The 26,632-nt window shown below is 41.4% G+C and overlaps 1 protein-coding gene across 1 annotated transcript; it reads left to right on the top strand.

Moving 5' to 3' along the window:
• LOC139690487 (pancreatic triacylglycerol lipase-like) lies at nt 1-26,632 on the top strand. The gene is made up of 7 exons (XM_071587944.1): nt 1-118; nt 474-653; nt 5,940-6,196; nt 9,445-9,685; nt 14,969-15,202; nt 21,978-22,274; nt 26,514-26,632. The coding sequence occupies exons 1-7, from the start codon at nt 1-3 to the stop codon at nt 26,630-26,632; spliced, it is 1,446 nt and encodes a 481-aa protein (XP_071444045.1).

Below are 26,632 nucleotides of genomic sequence, written 5' to 3'. Positions count from 1 at the left end.
ATGACGACGGAGCCATTGTCGGGCAATGGGAATGGGACTGACCGGAGATTACAGTTTGACTACTGCTTCTCCGACTGGGATCGTGTAAACAGCACCTACCCGGTTAGTAACCTGTATTGTAAGCTAACTGTAGTACGTACTAGCTAATCTCGTAGATTACCTGTCTCCCAACTGGCGTAGAGTAAATCGGGTGGTAACCAAATTGTCTGACAAGTTACCTTTCGAAGTTGCCTACCTCCCGATTGGCCCTCCGTGTAAACGCGGCTTAAGATTAGGAACTCACAAACCATTCACAAAAAAAGCGTGACTATATATGCTCATAGCGACATGAATTAATAATCAGCTGATAAAAGGCATTCTATGGCGAAAATTGATTAGCACAGAATCATTACGTCATCTAAAGTCGTTTTTCAATCACGAAAGGATAATGATCAAGCCATCAATTCATTGCTCACTCGCTGTCACCCTTGCAGGGTCGTCGACCTCCTCGCTCCCAGCGGATTCGTCTGCTTCCACCGCGGACCCGGCTGATGCCGCCTCCGTGGATGTGACCTTCCTGCCGCCCGACGAGACTTCGCCGCCCCGGCTACTGGACCGCCTCCTCTCCCGGGCCCTCCAAATCCGCCGCCTCGGACGCAAGTCCGTCTGCTATGGTGAGTATGAACCGGATACCTCATCCGGAACCACCGTGATAGTTCCCGGAGCTTCCCCTCTCTTGGGATAATTCCCCAGATTTTGCTCACCCCTTGCTCTCTACTGAAAGAAGAGATATCCACGTGGGATTATCGAAGTTACCACTCACGCTTATCTTGAGACCAGGGATTGGTACCCCGGCGAGGAATCTGGGAACCGCTGAGTCTCTACCAGTATCAACGGTGTGAATCCTAGGTACCTCCATGTAGTAAATTGGGCAATAGTTCTCCCGAAATTTATTAAGGTTCTGAGATATTAACCCGAAGTCTTTATCGTTGTCCAGGTAACTACACTATACAATTGAATATCAGAATTGGTAATTTTTTATAATATATGTAATATTTCTGCTTCGGTGGCGGGAGTGGGTATGCCTTCGTCTTCCAACCCAGAGATCGTGGGTTCGATTCCCGTCTAGGTTGTTTTCTCCACAATCAAAGGTTAGGATGTTTGTAAATGTCTTCATTATTATACTCTTGTTAAAAATCAGCTGTGAGGAACATAAACTAAGGACGTTTTCGGATAAGCACAACATTTAAAAAACAGCTGTTATTTGTCAGAATATGCCATATATTGGTAATTATTCACATGCTGGTGCCTGCGTGTGGAACAATGCCCTTGGGTTTGGAGAATGGTAAAAGTCTTGAGCTGGTCGCTGAGAATAATCTCTTAAGACGAAATATTAATTAACAGTCTATGCTTGAAGCTATTCTTAGCGATTGTTACCTCTATATAATTTTATCGGGTTACCCCAAAATGATTAAAAACAATATATTCAAAGTGTTTTCGTTATTATGTTCCAAACCATTTAAAATAAAATAGCACTGGTGTCCGGGGTAAGCAAACGAGGGGTGGTTGAAATTCTAAGAATATGTAAGAATATGTATCGAGACAATGGTACATAAGGCAATCATCAGCAACGACCGGTACCAAGAAATGGTACCGGTCGTCGCTGCTATCTGCGTTTCTTCTAGGATTCCGAAATGTTTATTGGGTATTTTGAAGTAGAATCTTGTTGGTGACATTAGAATTGTGGTTAGATCCAAAGAGATGTCTTGCGAAAAGGGTAGAAGGATATTTGTGGGTGGAAGTGCGTTTGTACCCGATGACCCGATATGGAAATTCCATCCGACCCTCCCACTATGCATTGAATTTCAATATCCGCTGTTGAGAAAAAAGTAGGAAAGCCATGAATGCAAATTTTGTAATTCGCCTCAGTTGAACTGTGGTGATTTTCGAGCTGACTGGATAAATAGACAATTTTCGCCGGTGGGTAGTGTTCTTAAGGTTGCCAATCGCGGTAAAGTAAACGTTTTCTGAGGATAATTGTTTCTGTTTCTTCCCCAAGAAATGGTCGATCATGGCTGTTTTAATAATCGTTAGCGGCAGACGGCAGAATCTGTTTAATGGGTCCTGGACTAAATGAATGGGTGGAAGGCGTAAGCTACGATGAAGCAATGAGTAAAAGATTGCTTTCTCGTCGAAGGGTGGCGTTTGGAAAATGCGGGCATTGCGTGGTCGGCGAGAGAGAGAGTTCCCGGTTGATGCTCAATTCTAAGTTGATGTTGCGTCAATTTAAGGTTGTATCTAAGAAATCTAAGCTTCAGTTTATGTCTTTTCCACTTCCAAGGTGAATTTTATATTAGGATGAATGTAAATTTATAACGATGAGAAAAGATTTGATCATAATGCTCCACAAAATATGCAGAATATATCGTCAATGTAAAGGTACCAGGAAATAATTTTCTCGAGGTTGTGGATATCTCATTAGATAATCCTGGTGCAAAGAAATCTATGAAAATGTTTACAGCTCTAGGAATCCCATAGCGAGTTCATAGGAATTTGTAAAAACTAGTAGTTGTTAAGATTCAAATTCGTTTTTACAACTATCTAAATTATTGTAACGTCAACAAAACTTCGAAGATTATTATACTTATTTGCCTCTATGTGATTAATTCTGAAAGTTAATAATCCGTATTTATGATAAAGGTGGCTTACGACATTCAAACCGAAAAATGTTTTGAATTTAGGCAGAATAGATTTTTTCACCTGATTACAAGTGATCATCATCATAGGAGTTTGATTATTTTTGGAAACAGTGGTCGTGTAATGAGGTATATATCTCTAAAAATGCCAATATAACGAATGGTACTTGTAGCCATATTTGAGGGCAAAATAAGTCTTAATTAGATTAAAATTATCGAAAAACTGAATGAGAAAAACGCGATGCGAATAAAAATTTCTAACGAATTGAATTAATTATTTCTAGAATCAAGCACCAAAGCCTAAAATAGGAAGTTTTATGCCCAACGGAAATATTAAACTTGAAGCTTGAGTTCAGCTAATGTCAAAAATAAACTGAAAAATTTAAGTAGTGTGTCATTGATATATATATATATATATATATATATATATATATATATATATATATATACCAATAGAAAACTTTATTTGAAATAATTTATGTATTTGAATATTGAAGGCATGTAGGCATACTTTAGAATTACTCAACATTAGCATACATTTAACTGCTTCCTGAAATATGCCAAAAAACTTGGAATAACGTTGTAGATATTGGTACTCTATATCGCCCCAAAGTCTTCTCCCGTCACTAAAATATTGAGACTCGATGTTTATTTATTCTCTGCACATAGAGTTACCGAGGATGACTCCGTTATGTATTCTGGACTACGGCTCTAAGTTCTCCCTTCGAAATGATCGCTTACTCCTCACGCACTTCCACCCTTCGACTCGGACAGGCCTTTAATCTAGTCGCCAGGACGATGAAGTTTGAAATTAAAGGGTAATTCGTGCCGACTCAGCGGTGGAGACCCTTCGATATATTTCTAGCATGAATCTCCTGCTGAATGCCAAGAACATCTTCGGCATGTATAGTGGAAGTGATAACACGTTAAATTTTCATCGGTAAATAGTCTCTTCGATACGGACAAAATGCATCATTTTTTCCACGAACGATAAGGGATCAGAATGACATTGTCCGACCGCGGTAGGGTCACATTCAAGTCTGGTGTACATTCACCCCCTGTGGTGGATTGCAGGGTACTAAAATAAATAAAACAACAATTTAGGAGTGTAGGTGACCCCCGAAAGAAAAGAGGCATCTATTAGCGATTCGGAATATCCATATTTCTAAGTCTCCGACGCCGTAAAATTTCGTTCGAGAAATTGAAATGCTTTAACAAATATTCGAAATTTATCTTCTTCTCTAAAAACCCAAAGTGAGGACAATATTATCAAATCTTTCTTTTTAAAAATAGCTTTGGAATGAAGATGTTCCACCTCTCCGTAATTTCGCCTAATTTGAGAGGCAATCCATCAATTTATTCGAGGTCGTCTGTCCAGTAACTTTCACTAACCCACTCCGGCAAAAAATTCGGAGTATCACTGTTAGTTTCTAGAGGGAGGGAGGCTGAATTTGTAGGTCTCGAGAACAGGTTATTGGTTTCTTGGGGGAGAAATCGAGTTTGTTCGTCTTGAGAATAGTCTTTTGTCTTTAAGGGATTTAAAATTCGATGGCCCAAATGCTTATTCAGCGTTTAGTTACATTTTAACCAGTGTTTAGTCAATTACATGCTAAATACCATCATAATCCTGGCTCGTTGGGTCATTCATTTCGCGCTAAATCAATGATGTTTGAATAAAGTTGGAGGTGTAATATTTGTATTTCTCCTGAAGGTTAGAAGAGAAGTTACATCCGCAAATATCAAAATGACTTCCAAATTTTTCTCTGATCTTGATGGGGAAATTTAAACGATGCACTCCGAGTAATTTCAATGTTTCCAGATTTCAACGAAGTTTGTGACGGCGTATGTTACATCAAGACTGAAATTGTTATTTTTATTAGACAAAAGAAATGTAACCCATAATGTAATAGGTCCCGGGACTTATTGAATGGGATATTATTTTGGGTAGCGTAAGGTATAATTTCCATTGACTACCTTGAAAAGCGAATATCTATCAATAGCGACCATTACTTTGAGTTATTGGTGCTTTTGAAGTACGAAATCGCTAAAAAAATTACCGCAATATGAAGTAGAATAATCTTTCATCAGGACAATGCAACAAGTCGATGAAAACAATGGCCGAATTGAACGAGTTGGGCTTCAATCTGCTTCCACAACCTCCATTCTCTCTCTCCAGATCTAGCCCCCAGCGACTACTGGCTGTTTGATGTGATCTCAAAAAGATGTTTCTCCAGGGGAAACGAATTGACTCGAATGAGGAAGTCATCGCTGCAACTGAAGCTTATTTTGAGGACAAGAAAGGCAAATCAATTTGGTATCGAAAAGTTAGAAAAGCGTTGGAATGATTGTACGTATAGCACTTGGAGGTGATTATGTTGATGTATAAAATTGTATTTTGCGAAACTAATGTTGTTTTTTTAGTTAGTCCTGGGATTTATTGAAAAATGGGCTAGATGCAATTCCTAGGAGATTTAAATGAAAATCTTCTCCGTTATCGTTAAAAATTGAGTCTGCCTGAACTTAATAAACATAATCACGTTATATATGGATTGTGTTCTTGTCGATAAGTGTATGTTCTATAATTATATCAGACTTATTTTTGTATCATTATTATTTTATTTTTTGGGAAGCTGTTTTTTATCGTATAAAAATATTCTTTACCTTTCAAGGGATATACAATTTCTGTCCCAGAAGTAGCATGACTGTTTTTTCCCGGTTAGACGGATGGACCGGCGGGCGGCGGTTTCTCTGGCTGGGCTCGAGGGAGGGGAGTCTCATTAAAGACTTGGAGTCTCAATAAAGGCTTGGAAGCCATTGGCAGTTGGCTTCCAACCTTTACGGAAGACGTATCGTTTGTTTGCGAAACCTCTATAACGTGACCTCCTTACGCTCCGTCATGAACCGGTTATTGGAACAGCGCTAGGCCATCAAATTTTGCGTGAAACTGGGCAAAACGAAAAAGAGACTCATGAGATGCTCAAGGCAGCTTACGGTGAAAACGCCATGGATGGGTCGGGTGTTTTTGAGTGCACAAGTTGTTTCGGGAGGGAAGAGGAGATGTTCAGGACTTCCTTCGACCTCTTTTTGAGGTCGTAGTAGGGGGAAACAAGAGAATCGGAAGAATAGCAGATGTCCAGGCTACGTTTCCTTCATTTCCAAATTCTCATCTTTTGTTTTGTACCCATTTGACCAATGGTTTCCTGGGAAGAGGAAGACGATGAAGAAAGGTGACCCTTCATCATTTCCATTCCACGTCTATTTCAGGGCCTCTGGGCTGCTTCCACGTGAACGGCCGGTTCTCGCACTTCCGCTACATCCCGGACCCACCCTCCCGTATCAGGACACGCTTCCTGCTCTGCTCCCGGGAGGTGCCCGAGTGCGACGACGGGTCCAGTCTGCAGCTGATGCCGGACCGCCCACTGCCCAACCTCGAACTACCCACCAAGATCGTCGTCCACGGGTACAGCGGCCGTTGGGACTACCCCAGGGTGACCAAAGCCAAGGACGCTTTCCTCAAGAAGGTGGGTGGCAGATTTCTTATGCAACTGTGCGCGTGTCATGACGTCACCGAAGTCTCTGAAAAGAAGGGGAAGGGGTGGGAGTCCGCCAAACTCCCTATCACTGCCTCTGGACCTTCGTGATGTTCCCCACAGATGTGGCCACGGATTGAGGGGCGACCTTGGATGCGTGACAGACGTAAATGTAGCTCAAGTTGAATTAAGTATTAAAATATCTATTAAGGTATATAATAAGTTGGAAAATGTTAGTGTTTTACGCAGTTAAAATGTAGATTGAACGCGTTGAAAGAGTTAGACTCATTTATAGCGTGTTGCAAAGAAGATACAGCTCTTATCAAATAGTTAATTTAGCAAAGAAAAATTATTTTTGCTCAGCCGTCATATAATAGTGAATCTTCAATTTTCATAATTCCAGCAATAAAGTTTTCTTCCAAAAAAGAACCATTCATTTGATTTTTTCATTGAAAACGACTTTTTATTGAAAGTAAAGATTGCAAAAATAACTGTGAAGGTTCTTTTGAAAAATTAGCGAATCAGAGAATTCCGATATTGAAAATCGAGCAGAATTCAGAGAATTGCGGGAGATGCCGCCATAGTAACTTCAGCGGAGTCATTCTCCTTGACCTGGTTCCCGGTCAAGGCGAATGCACTTTTACACTTTGGAAATGTTACGTTAAAAATGCGTCAGAATTTTCCCTAAATATACTGATCCCACTAAAGTCCAAATACTTTTGTATACCAAATAACTTACGTAAAGTGAGGAACTTTTGGGAGAAAAGATGTACGTATATCAACTTCATATTAAAGCTCTCCTGTTTTCCAATATGAATACTACCCTTTAAAACATTTATAAAACGGGAATAGTTCAACATTTGAATTTTTTTAATATTTCCACTTTTTGGTACGCAAGCATCAAACCGTCACTCGAGTACGAGTGTAATGTAGTTGCGAAACTAGTATGTCAATGAAAAAGTCTATGTATGGCTGTCTTAAAAAATATCTATGTTTATCAAGTTGGCCCTGGATAAAGTTTCATTCACCCGTGATAGTGGTATAAAAGTGACGGGTGATAATTGGGTCAACCAGGCGGTAGTGGCACGCTGAGTTCCCACCCCGGCCAAAGGTGTCACACCGGGTGAGGTTGCTCCCGACTTTTCGGGCTTAACTTTGCGGTATACCTGTACGTGGGCGACAAGACGCCACGGATGATGCAAGGCCGGGACGACCTTCAACCACCTGTGCTGACGACAACATTGATCGTGTGCGGTCCCTTGTACTTACCGATCGTCGCAAAACTCTCCGAATGATAGCTGATGAAGTGAATTTAGGAAATTTAACAGTGCATACTATTTTAACTGAGCTTGATGGATGGATCCTTCACCATGACAATGTACCTGCACATTCAGCATTGATTGTTCTCCAGTTTCTGGCAAAATATTCAATCGCCATCCTTGATCATCCTCCTTATTCGCCAGATCTCGCCCCCGGCGACTTTATTCTATTTCAAAGATGCAAAAATGTGATGAGGGGAAATCACTGGGAAGATGTGGACAAAATAAAACAAGAAACGACGAGAAAACTAAAAAGTCTAACTGCCGAGGACTTCCAAGGGTGCTATAAAGAGTGGAAAAGAAGATAACATAAATGCATAGTAACGAATGGAGTGTACTTTGAATGGGACTAAATCGAGGTGGACTAAATTTTGCTAAATAAAGTTTTTATGGCCTCAGGTCGCGTAGTTATTGGGCAGTGTAGTACGTTCATTATGTTGTTATGAAAAAAATTTCGCGGTTTTCTACTTCGATTGAAAAAATTGTGCAGTTTTCCATCAATTTTTGTCAACCACGATTTAACCTTATGAGGGAATATTAAACGGTGTACTGAAAAAGTGGACCGTTTCAAATTGTCGTACTTTAAGAAAAAAACCTCAACGGAAATTTTAATTTCATGAAAGCTCTTCTTTCTTGCCTAATTTTACGGTTCTAGATCAACAGCTTGTGACCTCAAATCAAAATGAGTATTCCTGCACTAGGTCGAAAGAGACGTGGTGGAAAGAGTAATGCAAGAAAGTGAAGAGTTCAATGAGTGGAAGTGACGCGGAGGTGCAATCTAGGAATCACTCTCAGGTAGTATTATAGAAAAGGTCTAGCACGCTGTCAGAGAGGCAATAGGAGAGGAATTAATCGAGCCAGAAAATATTCATGCAAGCTGGAAATAATAGTAAAAGAATATAAAAATAAATAACCTGGCCCAAGGGCGCTTGGCGGGGTGCGGTCGGTAATATGCAGGATAGATATTGTGTATATATATTAGTGTGTATGGCAAGGCAGGAGGAGCCAGGACTCCAGCCATGAAGTGAGTTGAAGAATGTAGTTTATATGTTCCTAACTATTTTCTCCGGAGCTTTCCAGTTTTTTCCTTAGTGTTGTTGTCGCGAATAGTACTTGGGAAACACGAATGCGTGAATCTGCCTGTCCAGCTGTCTGTATTTCTCTTCTTTCGTGACAATTTTCTCTCCTGCCAATGTGTTCCTCAAACGTAATGTTTGAACATTAGAATTAACTGCAGCTTAAAGGAATGCTGATAGAAGAAGTAGTGCTGTCATAATAAGGAATTTGAATGATACGACGATGTTGAGGACATGAAACTTTGATGACGTTTAGAAGCACATGTAAATATAGGCATGCTGGGTTGTTCGATGTCAGATGGTAGAGAGAACGTGTATACCGAAGTGTTGCTGTATCGTGTTGTTGAGGTCACATTTGGAATAAGGTGAATCTATTAAGAGTCCACTTGAAGAGCGTTTTAATCAAGGGAAATCATAATATTTGGTACAGCTCCGCTGAATTAATCAAAAACTGATGCGAAAGTAAACTAAGTATAAGGATGTACACGTAAAAAGCAAGCATGTTCAATTAGTTAGAAAGTTAATTATAACTCGTGTTTTCGTCTCAAGTTTCTGAAGGAGGGAATCATTAGACGACAAATCAAAAGCATGACGTCCGGAAACCCTTGTCCTAGTGCACCTCATCGCTCTGTCAAAAACCACTTCCGCTTTTGTGTCAAAGAGGCTCCCTAAACCTGGCATTGGCCGCCTCAGGGGCTTTAGGCTTGGTAGCAGAGGGGTGAAAAATCACTGCCAGGGGAAGTCTTGCAGTTTTCTTCCTCTCACTGCTGGCGCACACCCGGGAGGGTGTGCGCCAGCAGTGCCTTAGCCGGAGGGCCCAAGGATACCTCTTTCCCTCTTACAGGATGACTGCAACGTGGTCCTGGTTGACTGGCAAGTGGCCGCTAGGGGCCCCACTTACTTGCGGGCCGTGGCAAACGCGGAACTGGTGGGACGGCAGGTGGCCCATCTGTTGGCGGATATGGTGACCCTTGGGGCCTCTCCAAGGGACATGCACATCATCGGCTTCAGCCTTGGAGCGCAGATAGCGGGCTTCGCGGGAGAGGGCCTAAAAGAACGAGGCGTCAAGCTGGGCAGGATCACAGGTGGGTTTCGTTCGTGGGGACGCAAGAAGTGTCACACTCCCACTGGGTCTCTTCTAAGGGACGACGCTGTGGAGAGGACTCGCGCCTCTCCGCGGGTGTGGACTCGGTCATCTCAACTGCCCTACCGTACAAATAGAGACGATACCTCGTACCTGTCTCAGAGAGCAATAGGTTTCTTCCCATCAGAATAGGAAGTCCAGTTTCTTCCCTGAGCTATTATGTCGTTTTGAATTCTATGCTGTTTTTATATTAATAGTTTCTGGTTATCGATATGTACTAAAGAATAAGTGACAATTATATGCTCTACGACTGCTTGAAATTGAAGTTTTGGTGATAGGTTAATGGTTTTTTTCTTATCACCACTCAAGGCGTCATATATGCTACTTTCGAATCTACAATGCCTGTTGATCTGTGAACGACTTCTTAAATATTATTTCCCAAGAAGGGGCTGTTTATTTATCCACGATTAGGAATTTCACCAGGACATAGACATTTATTGGGTTAACCGGGGATATCTGACTAAGTAATCCACGTTACTATATTGTTATTTCATTCATCGACTCCTGATGTTGACCATATAAGCCCACGGTAAATTCAAAGAATTACGGGAGATGTCACGACAGCTTCCTTAATAAAGTCCTGCGCTAATATGTATTAAATTGATTTTAAACTATGATATTTCTGAAATTTAAGTCCAAAGTAATTTTGACCTGATACCTATTAAATACTCTTTGTGAGAGTGAGTTCAGGAACGAAACTTTTTCTAAACTCTAATATTATTTTTTATCCTTTCCCATTTGAAGTCACTGAACTGAAGGCATATTTCCTTGAAATTCCATCATGCATGACTGTAATGCTTTGAGATTTTCTTCCAGCGATTTTCCTTAAATTTTACTTTTCAATTCACGCAGTGCTTTCCGAAAGTACTTATCTTTTTCAATGGCTTTGGGCTTTGCTAGTTTTCTGATAACATATCTCTTACACTCCTTGGAAGATACTGGAAAACATCTGAGGTGAAATTTCGAAAATTGATGGATCTTACTTCATTTAACGCAAAGTTTGACCTAATTTCATTCCAGCTAACTACTGAAAACTCACATAGTGTTTGCATTATCATCTAAGATACCACTTGCGTATAATGAACCTCCGAATGGTTTAGAAGCGTCCAATATGGCAATAGGACAAGCCATTGAAATCCACTCTAATACCACGACAAAAAATGCCCAATTATTTACCCCTAAATCACTCATCACGTCTAATCACCGAAGCCGTTTTCCAGAACGACGAACCCAGTAATTGGTAGCTGATCTTTCTTTGTCCACTGTTTTAGGATGAGTATGAAATCAGGTAATGCTCCATTTTACCTCTACTTCTTGAAAACCTATATTGATCTTAATTTTAATTCTGCACCCTAATTTCCTCTCCGTTTTTAAATAAATTATTATAATTTAGTTGTATGTTGTTGGAGGTAGGTTTTGGATGGACACAGACTGAACACACCTGCATTTCTTAGGCTCGTCCAACAAGACGCAGCGTTAAACCCCACACCTCAGTAAACAATTCTACAATCCCAAATACTTCCTTCCACCCATCAGTCCGTTCGTGCAACCCACATACCTTTTTTCTACCCTTGCCGCAGTTGCCTAACATTTTTTCTCCTCTATAATATTAATCAGCATTTCATCGCTAATTTGGCATCGCCTGTATCTGCATCCATATTTCCTGCCTCCTGTGGATTTCTCACAACAACGCTTTCTCCTCCCCCACCATGCCTAGAATTCTTCGTTTGCTTCGTTTCCTTTCTGGCCTTGTCACGTGTTCAATCCTTCTCCAGACTCTCACCTAAAAATCCTCCAATCGATGACTATCATCTTGCTTCAGTGACTTTAGTTTACGAGACGTACAAAAGCACGATTCATATGAGATACATTCACATCAGTTTTCACTATTCTTTTCCTAACTTCCTTACTCAATGTTCCTGTTATGGATTCCCTCCTTCTTGTGAAGTTTTATTTTTCTAATGCAATTCTTTTTCCTGTTCTCCACTATTGTGACCATCTTGGTTGAAGAGACTTCCAGGATGTGTAAGCAGTTCCACCTGCTCTAATTTGCCCAAACATTTAACGCTTAACTTAGCTTTCCTCTTTCTAGAAAAGTCAACCTTTGTTTGACTTACATGGTTTCTCATCCCATACCTATCGCAATAATTTTATACGTAATGCGCTCAGCAATGCTCATAACCGGGAATTACCGTCGTGTAGGTTGGCTTGTCGGACAATAATATCGCCCCTAGTCCTGGAGCTTCTTCGACCTAGAGACGCCTCCAGGAGTGGGGGCGATATTGTTGTCCAACAAGCCAACCTACGCGAAGGTCAATTCTGGAAGCAGCATGGAGCCTTCATAAGAAAGATGTCGTGGAATCACTAAGATTAATGCTCATAACCCATTGAATGGCTAACGGAAGCTAGATCATCCGCAAAACTAACTGATTTTACGAATTTTACCGTTTTCTTTAAATATAAGTTGAGAAGACGGAATGATGATGGATGTCCATGTGTTAACCCTCTTCCTGCCACTGCCCATCCCGACTCTCCATCCGCTAAAGGCCCCAAGACATCGGAAAAGAAAATACTTTGTTATTCCACATATATTTTACTATGCACGACCCAGGTTTCGATTTACAAAGTCATCATCAGGAGATGACTTTGTGTATAATTAAATATATGCGGAGAACAAAGTATTTTCTTTTCCGATATGAATTGCTTCCACGAAGTGACGCCTCAAACCATTCTATCCACCAAGACATACCAAGACACGTCATGCAGAAATGATTTTTTAATTCTGCATGACCTGTCCTGATCTGGTGGTGGCCTATTGTATTTATTCATTTTTATTCTATCTCATTCTGTACTCATTTTTATTCCCTTCTTAATAATATAGCCGAGAACTTCATTCGTGGCAAAATTAATACTTATTTGAAACTAAGTTTTCCGCTAATGTATTTATGGTTGTTCACCACTATGCACGTAATTTTAGGAATTTTAATTGGATGTTTTTCCTTTTTTTAACTTTTTAAAAACCTTTCCTCATGCCACACATCTTTTTGGTGGATTGCGGAGTATTTGTGTAGATGTAGAAACAGTTTGAGACATATACTGGTTATTTGGGTAAGTGTCCCATTCCTCCAATCACATTCATAAATTCGACCAAATTCAACACTTTATCGAACGCCTTCTCAAAATCTACGAAGCAAAGAAATACAACCTGTTTGTATTCTGTGTTCTTTGGTAGTAGTGACCTATTACTGCTATGTCAAATTGATCATCACCTGAAGTAACCATTTTTCCTCTTCACCATCCTCTTATTGATGATTAAGAATACCAATTTTGCTGCGTGCGAAGTTAAACTTATCGATCTATAGTCTTCGCATATTCATTTCCCTTTGTTGAAATAATGCTGACGTAACGAGACCTTTCGGTCTAACTCCACCCTCAAAAATGGTACAAATCGCTCCATAAAAACTAAGAGTTCCTAAACTCTTTTATAGTTCCGTGGGAATTTCATCTACATCCACGGGCTTATTCGATTTCATATCCCTTAATGCCCTTCCTATTTCGCAATCGAGCACGTCTAGTCCTAGGAAATCCTCACGTACGTCAGATTCTCTTCCTGTGCCTAAACTTTCTGGTGTAAATCCTTCCTATACGAGGTCACTCCAAGGGGTATTGAGCCATGCGAACCATTGGAGTTCTATGCGAGCTTACGGAGACGCAGCAGGTAGTAATGACACATTGACGTATCTCTCATCGTACGAGGTCTCTCCAGAAGACATCCAGCCAGACAATATTTTGAGATAAATAGCCTACCCAGAACTATGAGGCCATAGTCCCCGTCGAAGTACTCCCCTTGGGGCCTCAAACACTTATCCCAGCTTCTCTTCCATTCTTCAAGACGATCACCCAAGTCCTTTTTCGGAATGGCCCTCAGCTGCGTCGTCACATTCTTTTTTATCTTGTCAATATCAAGGATGTCATGCTGCAGTTGTGGAGGACTTGGTCCAAGCCGCATACGAAGAGCCGGGTTTTCTAAAAAGATGACATTTTTGGAGATTAGTCATGGTTCTATGGCTCTCAACCTGAAACCAAAGCCCAGTCTTCCCAGCAGTCGGTTGACGAGATAAAGGAGAATACTCCGAGGCAGCTGATGACTATTCCGAAAAAGGACTTTGCCGAGTATTTAGATAAGTCTATGAGACGCTGGAATAAGTGTGTAAGGTCCCAGGGGGAGAACTATGACCTCATTGTTCTGGGTATACTATTTTTCTAAAAATATTGCATGGATGGAAACTTTACGGAAAGACCTCGAATAGACTTTATATTTATTCTTTCCATCACTCTGCAATCTTTCCTGATTCAATTAATAACTCTCTTGATTTATTTTCGATGGTGTGCGTGGATTTTCCATTCTTTCCAACTGATAGTTCTCCTACTTTTCTGTAGAGGACACCCATTTCACTCTTCTCTTTTAAACACTTCATTTCATCGCACTGCATGCATGCTCCACCACGCTTCTTCCACCCTATCCGTTTCCTGCCTGAGTTTATTATTCAATTCTTGGTACTTACTTTTACCTTGTTCTCTCTTTACATTCATCTATTTCTTTCACTCTCATATCGTCTTAATCATTTCATCAGTTGGCATCTTTCGCCTTTTCCTATTAACTGTTCCAGTAGATTGCGGTTTAGGATATCCATTTTTTGTAGTGCTCCCACTTTTCTTCTACTATGCCCCTCTCCATGCCCTCTGTCATTGACATTTCTTCTAGCACATGGAATTTATTTGTTTTCGCTCGGTTATTATTTCTACATTCCATTGTTTCAACCGTCTCCCCAGTTTTATCCTCTTGAATCTGACGTCACACTATATTAGCAGTAAATAATGATCTGTATCCGCATCAGCACCCGGGAAACCGTGCGAATATACAGTATGTATGGCGCTATTTGTAAATCTTGGCCTCTTTAAAATATATTAACTGATTCTTATAGAGCCTGAATATCCGGATATTATTTCAGGTATACATACGTCTACTGTGGTATTTTAATCAGGTGCACGTAAAATTAAACCGTATCTCCTGCAGAACTGTAATTCTTTCTTCCCAAGCTCGTTCCTTGTTTCCTGAAAGTCATTCCTCAACCGACTGTCCCTCTATACATTCCCCTTTTATTTGTGAAGATGACCTCCGCTGTCAACGTAATAACTGTTGCCTTCCTCTTTCCACACCCAGGACTGGACCCTGCATCGTTCCTTTTCGAGAGAACGAACCTGGACACGGCCCGGAAGCTGGACAGTGGTGACGCAGAACTGGTGGACGTGATCCACACTGACGGCAGCCTGTTGTGGACGGACGGCTTCGGCTCCCTCGCACCCCTCGGCCACGTGGACTTCTTCCCCAACGGTGGCCAGAACCAGCCGGGCTGCTCCGACACTTATGTGGACGCCCTCGCCTTTCGAATCGGCAAGTACCAATCGCCCTCTCTCGCCCGGAGTGGGGGACGGACGGGCGGGACGGATGGACATTGAAGGGTCGCTGTGCAGTCAATTGAATCTGAGCCAGTGTACCCCCTTTACCCAGTCTGGAGCCGGTCTCACGCTGAATTAGGTAGACGGGATGGGGTCATTATCAGTATTGGATTCCATTGCCATGCTTCTGAGAAAGAACCATTGTCCTGACAAGAGGTAGGTATCGGTACCTATGATTATTACCGTATGTGCAGAAGTATCACAACTGCAGTTGGCGGTGATGATTGGATATGATGCGTAACCTATGTGTCAGCGCCTAGTTTTCCATTATCAATCCCTGAAACCCTTTATAATGCCATAAGAAACCAGGTAATGGTCCTGGTACGTACCTATCTTGTCCTTTTACCAATCCCAATGTATCAGCACGTAGAGTTACTGGTACCGATGTACTTGCTCGGCTAATTACTGGTACCACGCTACCAAAGCCTATGATTCGTGCTTCAGGTACTGGTGCTGGACACTGATACCTAGATCTGGTACCACGCTACCAAAACCTATGATTCGTGCTTTAGGTACTGGTGCTGGACACTGATACCAAGATCCCTTGCTGTAGGTACCAAACCATTGTCCTAAATTTAATAATCAATAAAAGCCTGTTGGCTGGTATAAAAAATGAGAAAATGTCCAGACTTTTAAACTGATTGAGACTCTCATTATTATGGTTACCCTAAGTGTCATAAAGCGTTGTGTTGTAGTTATCTGCTAATATTAATTTGTTTAATAAGTTAAGTTACACTTGATTTTATTATTTTCTTTTTTCCCATGTCAGTCGCTATCAATAGAGAGCGCTATTGCCACTTCCTTTCCTACGAAATTTCAAGAATGAAGAATGGCATAGGGCATTCATTAATATCCGCGTAGATTTGAAAGCGTGGAATTAACATACAAAAAATATTTAAAAAGTTAACACGCGTGATATTAAATAAATAATTGTATTTCATTACGGATATTATAGATATTCAAAAGAAAATTCTATTATTTATACACTGACAGCATGTGTAGATGTTCTTAATTCTTTACTTAATCTCATCGCAGGCATATTACAGGGGGGTGGCCATCATTAATCCCAAGCTCACCGTCAACCTCTTCTTGCCGTCTCAAATGTTGGAAATGACAGGGGCCAGAGAGTAATAGCAGTGCCATCGAACCCTGGGAAATTATTTTCCTCAAATTGAAATTTTATTCCCCATTAATGGCATAATTTTGTGCGTCAATATAAATTATTCTTTCAATGGCCGCAAAAGATTGGCAAACGGGAAAAATTCCACTCAGAAAGTGGACGGGAAATTCCGTACGTGAAGTAAGTTTGTAGGAAACTAAAACTGTCAATAAAACCTTTTTCTAACGAACATACTATATATATTATATGACCAAACGGCCTTGACTAAACCCTCCAGTATTTTATTTTTAGCTGTAATTCTCAGTTCAAATTCAGGGTTACCTCATATTTAAAAATTATTCAGAAGAATTCCGAAGAAAGTTTGGTTTACTACTTTTGTATATGTGTGCGGTGTGTCACTTAAATTTCCTAAAATTCTTCCCGAAGTTGTTCCCAATATTTGAAAAAAATATTAGTTGAATCATTGTCAGGGATACTTGATTTTGAAGTGCATTTGGCACATACCTGGGGTTCACATTCTTCATATTATTCCTTAAAGTGAAATACCGTATTGAACATTTTTAACTTTGCCAGTTTGATAGATTGGTTTTATATTTTCAATAGTTAATTGGTGGTGTTCTTCATTGGAGTGAGACGATGCAAAGAAAACAAAATCCTGTTTTACGAGTTTCACAGTTTCCAACGGGGAAAACGAAATGTCGTGTTGGAAGTTCATCCTAAGGTCACACTTCGGCAACAGGAAAACAAAGTTTCTCATGCAAGAATTATTTCGCTGTTGATTTTTATGTACTAATTAAAAGAATGAAGACTTGCAATTATTATAATATTTTTATCCAAAAATCGCTTCCATGTTACAAATCTTAACCGCATGCATTGACATTTTTGGAAAAAACTTCACTGGTGTTCCCTCCAGTGAAACCATTGCCAACACGTTCGAGGTAAAGACTAGAAAAATAGAGAGAAATTCCACGACAACGCATTCCAACAACGCCGGGGAAAGCCTATGCTAGAATCGCTTCCATTTCTTCATCTTACTGTCTTTTTCCTATAATTTAGGAGGGATCCTTTATATATTCAGCATTAAAATAGTCGAAATTCGAGAAGAAACTGGCGGATTCCAGGCTGGAATCTGTTGTTTCCAATTTCAATTTACTCTGTCTAAAGGCGCCATCTCTTCGTTCGCATAACGCCATGAATTTGACCGGATATTAGAGCTTCGAGGAAAGTGCTGCCACGTACGGGCAAATAAGATACTATGTGACGAGTCCTTTGGGGAAAGTGGAAAAGTGCGCGCCTGGCGCTAATCATTCAAACTTACAAGGAAGTATTCAGAATCTGGGTTTTAGGGTTCGAAGTCGGATTTCAGTGACCATCAAATTTCAACATCAGAGGATGGTTCGTATTTATTTGCTGAAATCTTTTATCAATATATTTTTGATAACGGAAAAAAACCGAAATGAAGCACGCGACGCACTTAATGTCCACAGAACATGATCACGTTGTATTATACTCTAGTAAACATGTACAATGAATTCACTATCACGGAAAGAAGAGTACGTTCGTACAGTGCAGCAGGAACTAACTTTGCGCCTGCGCGTTTGTGCGAATATGCATACATACGCACAACACCATGCACAAACGGACTCTTACGCTGATGGTGAGAAGGATTGCGGGGCACAAATAAAATGGAACACATCTGTATTAAATTTTTGTCTCTCGGGTAATTCATTTTTTAATATTACAATGTATATCAACGTAATCAAATTTGAACTTTCAAATATATGTATAGCGTATGTTTAAGTAAATTAAATGAGGAAACATTGATAATTGGTATTTCTAATAATATTCGATAATTTTTATCACTTAAATTATCCAAAGATATCAACCAGAATATTGGTTTGACAAGGTGAGGGTTAGAGTTCACCTAGTACTTGTAGAGTCCGACAAGGAGTGAACTTCATACGTCAGGGGGTCCAGTTCCTTTCCCTGTGTCGCTTATGATTTCCCTGGAAGATCTGGTACCCGAAATATCACAAAGTTTGGGTGGACCTACAGGTTCCGAGAGATGTCGAATCAGGACCATCCTTCAGGGAACTTATGGTCAGTGGTCCAACGCTCTTTCCTCTGGACTACAAAATCCCCTTACTTTTGTATCAATAATTGTTAAAAAAATTACATGCGTGGCTGTATGCTCGCACCATTTTTTGGATCAAAAGTGGAACGATGTATTTCGGTCAGGTGATGATTTCTGACAGGCATTTCCATGAATTGTTTTAATGTGGATATGAATTTATGTTTTCACTTTGTGTGGGTATAAAATCCTCAAAATAATCGTGTGAGGCACACCATCATCCAACGAAAATGCAGTTCCTCAGTTCCTTCTTCACTCCATGAAAACACGTAGGAAAGTGAAAGGACAAGGAGGTGCTTGTCCTTTCCGCTAGGATTTAATAAATCAATGTTTGTCAAATTTATTCATCATGAATAATGTTCTCAAATATTTTCCGAGCGAAGCAAAATGATATTTCAATCCTGAAAACTGATATATATTATCGCAACCTTGTGAGGTTAACTTTATCGTAATATAGCATCCATAATTGCTCATCTACTATTCTCAAGAATGTCTTCCTTTCAAATGTTGCATTTAATTATTATAAATATAATAATAAATAGAATATATTCATAAAATTATTCTCTTGACGAACCGTATAGTTTCACGGTTTAAATTAGAAGTAACTCTCCATTTTGGAGAGAACTGATAATTGAAAATGCCGATTTCCACAAAAAGTGGAAATAGTAATTTTTAATTATAATTTTCTACAATTTCTTCTAGACAGGTGAGTATGTGATTATTATTAAAGACGTTAATGCATCATCATTTTAATGTTTAGTGTGACGGCGAAATGTGCCAGGTTACAAATATCAATGAAAATACTGCTTCGGACGTTGAACTTAATAGGTGGCGACAATCTAGAAGTCTTTGTGTTCATGCTAGCCCAATGCATTTCGCTATTCTAGGAGAAGAATAAAAATGCAATCCTTCCTCTGACATGAAATTACGCAATAATATTAAACCTTGGCTGGAAGATAAGTTAATCTCAGTTGAGCTTAAGCTTTATTTATTCCAAATTTACTTAGGTATCTGCTATACGGGGTCCGTGCAATAAGTATCGTGACTGGTTCACTATAGCATCAACGGTGCGGTGGATGGGGGTCCGACCGGTCGGCTTGGTAGAGGGGTCCCCCACCACTCAGGCGCACTTAGTTCAGTCGCCTCCGGGCATGCGTTGAAACAGAAGGTGGATTTTTGTGACGTGTGATTGTTTGTGGTGTCGTCGCGCCAGCATGGAGCGCAGGCTGTGGAGTTTTGCGTTAATTTTTGGAAATCCGCGTCGGGGACCCTTGAACTCATTAAACAGGCTTATGGGGATGATGCCTTCAAACGCGCAAAAGTTTTTGAGTGGCATAAAAATGTTTACCATATTGTATACCATAGCATTGTTTACCATGCCTGTACTACCATGATTGAAACCTATGTTTGTAGCTTTATGTTTGTAGCAAACTTTCAATTCCTATATCTGAACGATGGAGCTAACAATGAGAATATTAAAAATGCATATTCTTCCTGCTAAGAAAAAAAAACAATCAGGTTTACATAAGTGTAGGAATATCATTAATGCGAAATATAAAAAGAATGTTACCGATTTGAAATATCATTCCAAAGCAAGAATTACACAAAGAAGGTTGTGCATAATTTATGGGAAGAGTAATGTATTTATTACAAAATCGAATGAAACTGAACAAAGACAATGAAGAATTGAAAGATAATTGAATAAAAAAGAAAGTTACAAAAAAAATGAAGTTTCTATAAAGATAGTGCTGCACTGATTTTCTTTAAAGACAGTACTGTTCATGTGATAATTCGAGTTTAGTAAGTAAATTATGAAGAAAACTCGGGAAAGTTACGTATAAGGAATTTTTCTCTCGACGAACGATCTCTTCTTTTTGTTTAATTTCTCGGAGTAACTTGATTTTAGTTGATAATGCGACCAGTTCAACAAGTACTTCCTGACTCAATGACTCGTATTTGTAAGGTTTCATAATTTTAAGACGAGAAAAAAACTACTTTCGCCACCTGCGACGGACATTGGTTGAATTAAAAGAGTGGGAAGACAAAAAACTTATTTAAAAACCCACCGTGCTGGCTTTGCTCACATTGAAGCGCAGAACGTGTTGGAGAGTTGCAGCTGCGGGAATGTATGATGAATTATACCTGTAAATATTGAGTCCTGCGGCATAAAGGCATTCAATTAAGTTCATTTGCAGTTTCACGTAATATCAGTAGTTATAAATGCGAGGGGACCGACCTCTAAGGTCATTGGCGCCATTATAGAGAAGTGGGGGTAATTAATAGTAAGTAGGGGCAGAATGCTCAGGGAATGGAGGGAGGGTGGAGAGAAACATCGATCGCCCTGCTCTTATCGAAAAACGCCAATGGGTCATAGGTCCCATCCGACGGACGGCGTAATCCACTCCAAGTGCTGTCCCCAAATGAAACATAAGTAGGGATCGGGATACCACTGATAACAATCCTGCCACTTCCAGAATTCGAACCCGGGCCTTCAAGGGTGAGAAGTCAGTTCATTAGCCAAAGCACCATATCAATGCTATAGTTAAGCCAGGAAGGAAACTTTCGAAGACTTTTAACAGTTGTGACAGACTATACAAAACCTACCTCAAAATCGGTGGGCTGCTAGTGATGGTGGTTATACCTTTCGGAGCTCAACTGAATGTGGTAGTCCAGTTGGTAGTGTTGGAATACTGACCGGAGGGCCCTGGTTTGAATCCCGGGCACGGCCCTCTGGGTATCCTCAGCTCCATCCAAGCTGTGTGATTTTTCGGGTACCATATCTTCCTGGGCAACCATATCCGACACAAAGAAATCGACATAAAGACACAAAACTGGTCCCACCTACGTTAACGTGTGAAATTCACACGCCGTCGGGATTAGTGCTGGGTGAACTCTACCATCTCCTACCAAACCGACCTTCAAGTTGATTACTGTGTTTATGGTTTTTAAATATAATAATATGAAAGCGATATGATGAAAGGGAAATAACTGTGTGGAAAGGAATCCAAATATCAGCATTTCATAAGAATTTCGATGAATGTCTTTTTAAAATGCATGATTGGTCGCCATACTTTGAATAATGAGGTTGTTTTTTCCATACCTTTAGTTAATTAATTAAATATCTAACCTATGCGGTAAACAAAAAAAGATGAATTGTCATAATTTATGCAGCAAGAAAATACGAAATCCGGCATCTCCAGTTGGATCTTTTGGAAATATTTGATCCATTTGACATTACTTTCCATTTTTCGCGCTTCTCTATCTCTTTTGTTTCGAGTGAAAGGATGCCCGCCGTTGTCAAATTGCTTGCCTAACGTCCGAAGAGCACATCGGTGGGTGTCCGGTTGCAAGAGATGGCAACACTGCGACGCGGCATTTCAATCCACATTCCGGACGTCGAGGATTGATTGGTCCTTCCCGATGAGGGTAATCGCTCCCCGCTCACCCTTTTTTCCCCTCCCCTTTTCGCAGATCAGCGTCCGAACACGACCCGCTCGTGCAGTCATGGCCGTTCCCTGGACATCTTCATCGAGTCCATGCTGTCGCCTGAGTGCCAGTTCGTTGGCTTCCCCTGCCCTGGCCTCAAGGACTTCCAGCGCAACTTCGTCCACGGCAACTGCTTCTCTTGCGACAGCGGGTCCTGCGCCGCCCTCGGTCGACCCCTGCCACCCCCCTCGCCCAACGGGGCGGGAGGGTGGAGCGGGGGCCCCGGGCGCGGGCCCCTCTTCCTCGTCACCCGGGAGACAAAGCCGTATTGCGGTGAGCCTCGACCTTTTATCCCGCTGTCCCCGAACGGGCCCGTTCGACCTTTTCGCCCAAGCGATCGGGATGGGGGCCCCAGGGGGCGCGCCGATGCACCCGGATGAATGGCGCCGAGGAGGTTGCGAAGTGCTCCATTTTTCTGTTGGAGTGACGGAAAGTTGGGATCCAGGACTCCAGTAGCGGGCGAATTCAGAGGGTCAATGTCTTGGTCGGGTAGTGGGAGTCCCTTTTCGGTTTTGCTAGCTTCCGCGCGCGCGTGCAATTAGAAATTCTCTGAGCTGCTGATATAGCCGGACGAGGTGCCCGACAAGGGAAACCTGATTAAGGCACGGGAGCCCAGCGAGGAAACGGATGAGACCATCAGCAACCGAAACTGGGGTCTGTCATCCTTGGCCTAATATGCTTCTCATTGAGGCCAGGGGAAAGTTTTCTAAATACTCTAGTAATCGGTGAATTTGCGCTCGTTCTGGGTCCGCTTGTGTCGATGCTAGAGGAAACCATGAGTAGTATTGGTGAGGAAGGATGGAGCGAACGATATCGGAAATGGGGGAGGAAAGGGCTCCCATTTTCGTTGGATTTCACACCATCGCCATTTGGAGACATAGAATCCATAGTATACCTGGCGTATTAGTAAACGAGACTCAGGTAATGAGTGCAGGTGAATTTGAGAGAGTACACCTAAATTCATGCGAAGTGACTGCTTGTTGGCTCCATAAATAATGAACGCTTTCGAGGTATGGAATGACGCCCTCTCCTGGAATGACTTGGTTCCGTGACTGCATCGACTGCGGTTGGAAATAAGTCACTCTTCCTTGACCAAAGGCGAATTGATCCACTGGCAGGAAGTGTAGGTACTTCATGAATGGGGTGGACAAAAGCGTCTACCCCACGAAGCCCCAGGGTTTATAATGCTTTCTCCATTAACTTTCCGAGGAGAGAGATGGTCAGGTATATAGGGAATATTTTAAACTCGCACACAGCGCCCTTTATGAGCCAAGCAAACAAACCAAGAATTGGGGTGAGTGCTGAGGACATTGCTTCAAAGAAAGTAATTTATTGCTACAAAGAAGGAATATTTTATTGCCCAAAGGGTATTGAAAGTGGAATCTCTTGGTTTTAGAAAATCACAGTAAATTTACAATACTCTTGTAGCATACCTTTGACTGACCATAACTTAGAAATCATGTTATAATCCCCAAGACGAGAATCGCTTTTACTCGACGTTCCAGAAACTAATGAATCAAACTGCCGGATATGAGGGTACTGATGCCATGGACTCGGTTTTCATGTTCAGTAGGAAGGTAAGTGAAATCGCATTTTTCCAGCGTTACGTAGCCTTCGAATTGGTTATCTTGAATTTGATGAAATGGGTACCATTTTCTGTCTTTAGCGCTGCTAAAATCGAGTATCTCACCGGCCTACGACGCTTCAAATAGCCTTAGAACTGTATTGCATATTTCGCCAGCCATCACATTGCAGTCACTCAGGATGGACATAGGTGCGGTGCAAAGATGAAGTTTAAGGAGTGATTTGAGCTGGAGCACTGCAGGGATTTTGGGGCTCAGCTGAGTTGGATTTCGGTCGTAGGAACTTGTTCAGGTTCTTTAATCTCGTTATTAGCTCTTGTTATTTCCGGGCAATTCCTTGGAACTAAAACCGCAAAGAGCAAAACCGCTGAGGGGTAATATTCATAGAGGGGTGGGCAGGGGACATTACGAAATCAGTTTGAGCCTGCCCACCTTCACATTCTCCTAATGATGCGTGTGAATTTTCCATTTTCAATGGTGTCAGAAAATTTCCTATCTTGCCGAAACTCCGGAATATCTTCATCCTTTAGTCACGTTTTATATCAGACAGAACTCCTTCATTGATCTTCTGCCAATTCCAGTCTTTCCACTCAAGTCCTCCTGTTGATGATCAAACTAGTTGGCCGAAATATCGCGTCACGAGTTGTAATATTCTTGTTGGTTTGTGGATTTCATAACTTCCTAATTACAGAATAGCCAAGAAGTTGATCGTATTGCTTTTTTGCGTCTTTTGATGGAATGCTTGAAGAACGATCTAGATGAGTGACTGGTCCCAGATACGTGCACACGTATGTCCTGATGCCGTCCTGGTTTTCTATTTCAGGGCTACTCCTTGGAACATATCGTTTGTCGTATCGGGTGAGTATGGTTACTACGGTTACACCCTCTTTTCTTCCAGATGGTACTGTCCTATCTCTGAGGCTTGTAGATAATCCGAAGCTGTCCAATTTCGGGTTTCATCCAGGTAGATCTCATTGGCTGAGGAACACCACTTTTTGTCTGCTCGGGTACGCAAAAAGTTGAACGATGATTTTGTTACCTCTATTACCGCCTCATGATATTTACAAAACGTCAAAACTACAGTGTTTTCCTTGGTTGAGCCATTAGGCTCAGCGGACACGGGTCAGGAGGGTAACCACGACACTTGCAGAAGTTTTGAGAGAAGCGTTATCTGCTGTTACAAGGGTGCTGCTGTGGTTACTGTAGCCAACAGCCCCATTTTCTGTCCTTCCCATTGGTAGGGCTCTTATTTATCTGCTTCGCCATATCGCAGAAGATATCTCGCTTGGTGATGTCGATTTTATTCCGTATGGTTATGGGCTGTAATGCTTCAATTCCTGTTAGCGCCGTCAGTGGAGAGGTGCTTACAGTTTCGGGTCTTGTTTTTTTATTATCCTGGTTTCTCCTTGGTTTTCAAATAATTTGAAAAGAGAAAATTTGCATAAGATGGTCTTAAGGTCCCCGATCTGCCGTTTCGTCAGCTGTACCCGCACCGCTTGCTCTAGTTATATGTATGTATCCTTGAAACTGTGACTCAATGATCCTTCCTGGGCGACTGCATGTTTATCTCATTTCGCCGATTCCCTTTGCCGGGGTGCATCCTCCCATGTGGGCTGCAGGGATGAAATGGTGACACTCCTTTACGGATACGATTTGGGCTTTTGACTTGAATTCATAGTGTTTTCCCGTTTCTCCGGGACGAAGGGTAGTTCCATTCCTTTGTCGGGACCGCGTAAGATGTTCATTCGGGATTCGGTTTGTTGACATTGTTTATCCGTGTAAAGATCGGTGCTTCCATATCTTTTATTAAGACGGTCACTGTCTCACAACGTTTGAACGTTCGTAAATGGTAAGTAACTTTACACTTTCTGATAGAAAGTGTTGTTCCTTTCCTCCATCTCTAATGGATTTGACGAATCCTTATTGATTCTGGATTTCATCGAGTAGGATTGACGGAAATGTTTTCTTCTTTATGTTCTGGTTCAGAGTTTCACCAAAGCTGTTTCGGCAAGTCTCGAAGGATCTAAAGCACCTGGTACCGAGTCTGGTCTGGTGGGACAGCTGGGCATACTCGTGAGGCCCTCAGGGCCTTCTCCTGGTGTCGCAGTTTACGAGTCAAAGAAGATTTTCTGAAGAATTACCTAATATATACAGGAAGAAACTTATGGTAGCCAGTTGGAATCCTGGTATTGGCGAATTTCAATCACCTATGATATTATGCGTGTACATCAGCGGGCGACTCCGCTAGATTAGCATGCGGCATTCCTCACAGTTCGTTTGAATTTTACGAAGTCAAGCAAATGTGTTCAAAGTTTGCTTTCCATCTTGTTGACCACAGTACATTTCCAACGGACGCGATTATTTTTTACCATTTTAAGTTGATTATACGGTAGATATTGTTTCATTTTAGTTCTTAGAAATCGTAACAGGAAGATAACGCCTTTATAACTTATCTGGGTAAGGCACCCAACGGATTAGCGACGGATCTGAGTTTGAATTCAGTTCTATGGCATAATAGCAAGGAATATCTGTTAATATAGTTCAAGGTATAGGTCAAGGAAGTTTTAGATTTGATTGCAGTCTCTTACATTTGCAAGTGTTGTAATTTTATATAAAACGCACTTAATTGCACGCAGTTTGAGCAGCAGTTGTTGATGCGCCATGTTGTACCCCAGCGGAATTTTTCGTTTTGCAAAAACATCAGGGTGTTCGCGTGTCATCAGCTTTCATTCATGTCGGAGAAGAGATGAAAGGGGACGACGTGGCGGTAGTTTTTTGCGTGAGTCGAGTCCCGCGAGCGCAACCTCCGCATCCGTGCCACTCTTGCGAGGCCTTCCGATTAGGGTGCACCTGCATTCTTCGCCTCTTCCTCATCCAAAGCGAAACGGGAGGGCAGTTGAACACCCCTACCCCGCTCCATTCTTTGCAGGCCAACAGGTGAGGGTCCTGGTGTCCTTGTCGCCCAGGACACTGTCCATCCGAGGTGACCTCCAGCTGCTGTTAGTCCACGGCAACGTCACCACGCCCTTCGACCTCAACACTAAGTGA

This window comes from Hetaerina americana, unplaced genomic scaffold (genome assembly GCF_022747635.1).
Source record: "Hetaerina americana unplaced genomic scaffold, ioHetAmer1.1.p SCAF_3, whole genome shotgun sequence".
Taxonomy (NCBI): Eukaryota; Metazoa; Arthropoda; class Insecta; order Odonata; family Calopterygidae; genus Hetaerina; species Hetaerina americana.
This window is presented reverse-complemented; position numbering and strand designations above follow the sequence as displayed.

What these genes read in the sequence shown, in the direction of transcription:
- LOC139690487 (XM_071587944.1), top strand. Translation starts at nt 1, where the DNA reads ATGACGACGGAGCCATTGTCGGGCAATGGGAATGGGACTGACCGGAGA. An exon ending in CCCGGTTAGTAACCTGTATT is followed by an intron (nt 119 to 473) that starts GTAAGCTAACTG and finishes TCACCCTTGCAG; the next exon opens with GGTCGTCGACCTCCTCGCTC. An exon ending in CCTCGCCTTTCGAATCGGCA is followed by an intron (nt 15,203 to 21,977) that starts AGTACCAATCGC and finishes TTTCCCCTCCCC; the next exon opens with TTTTCGCAGATCAGCGTCCG.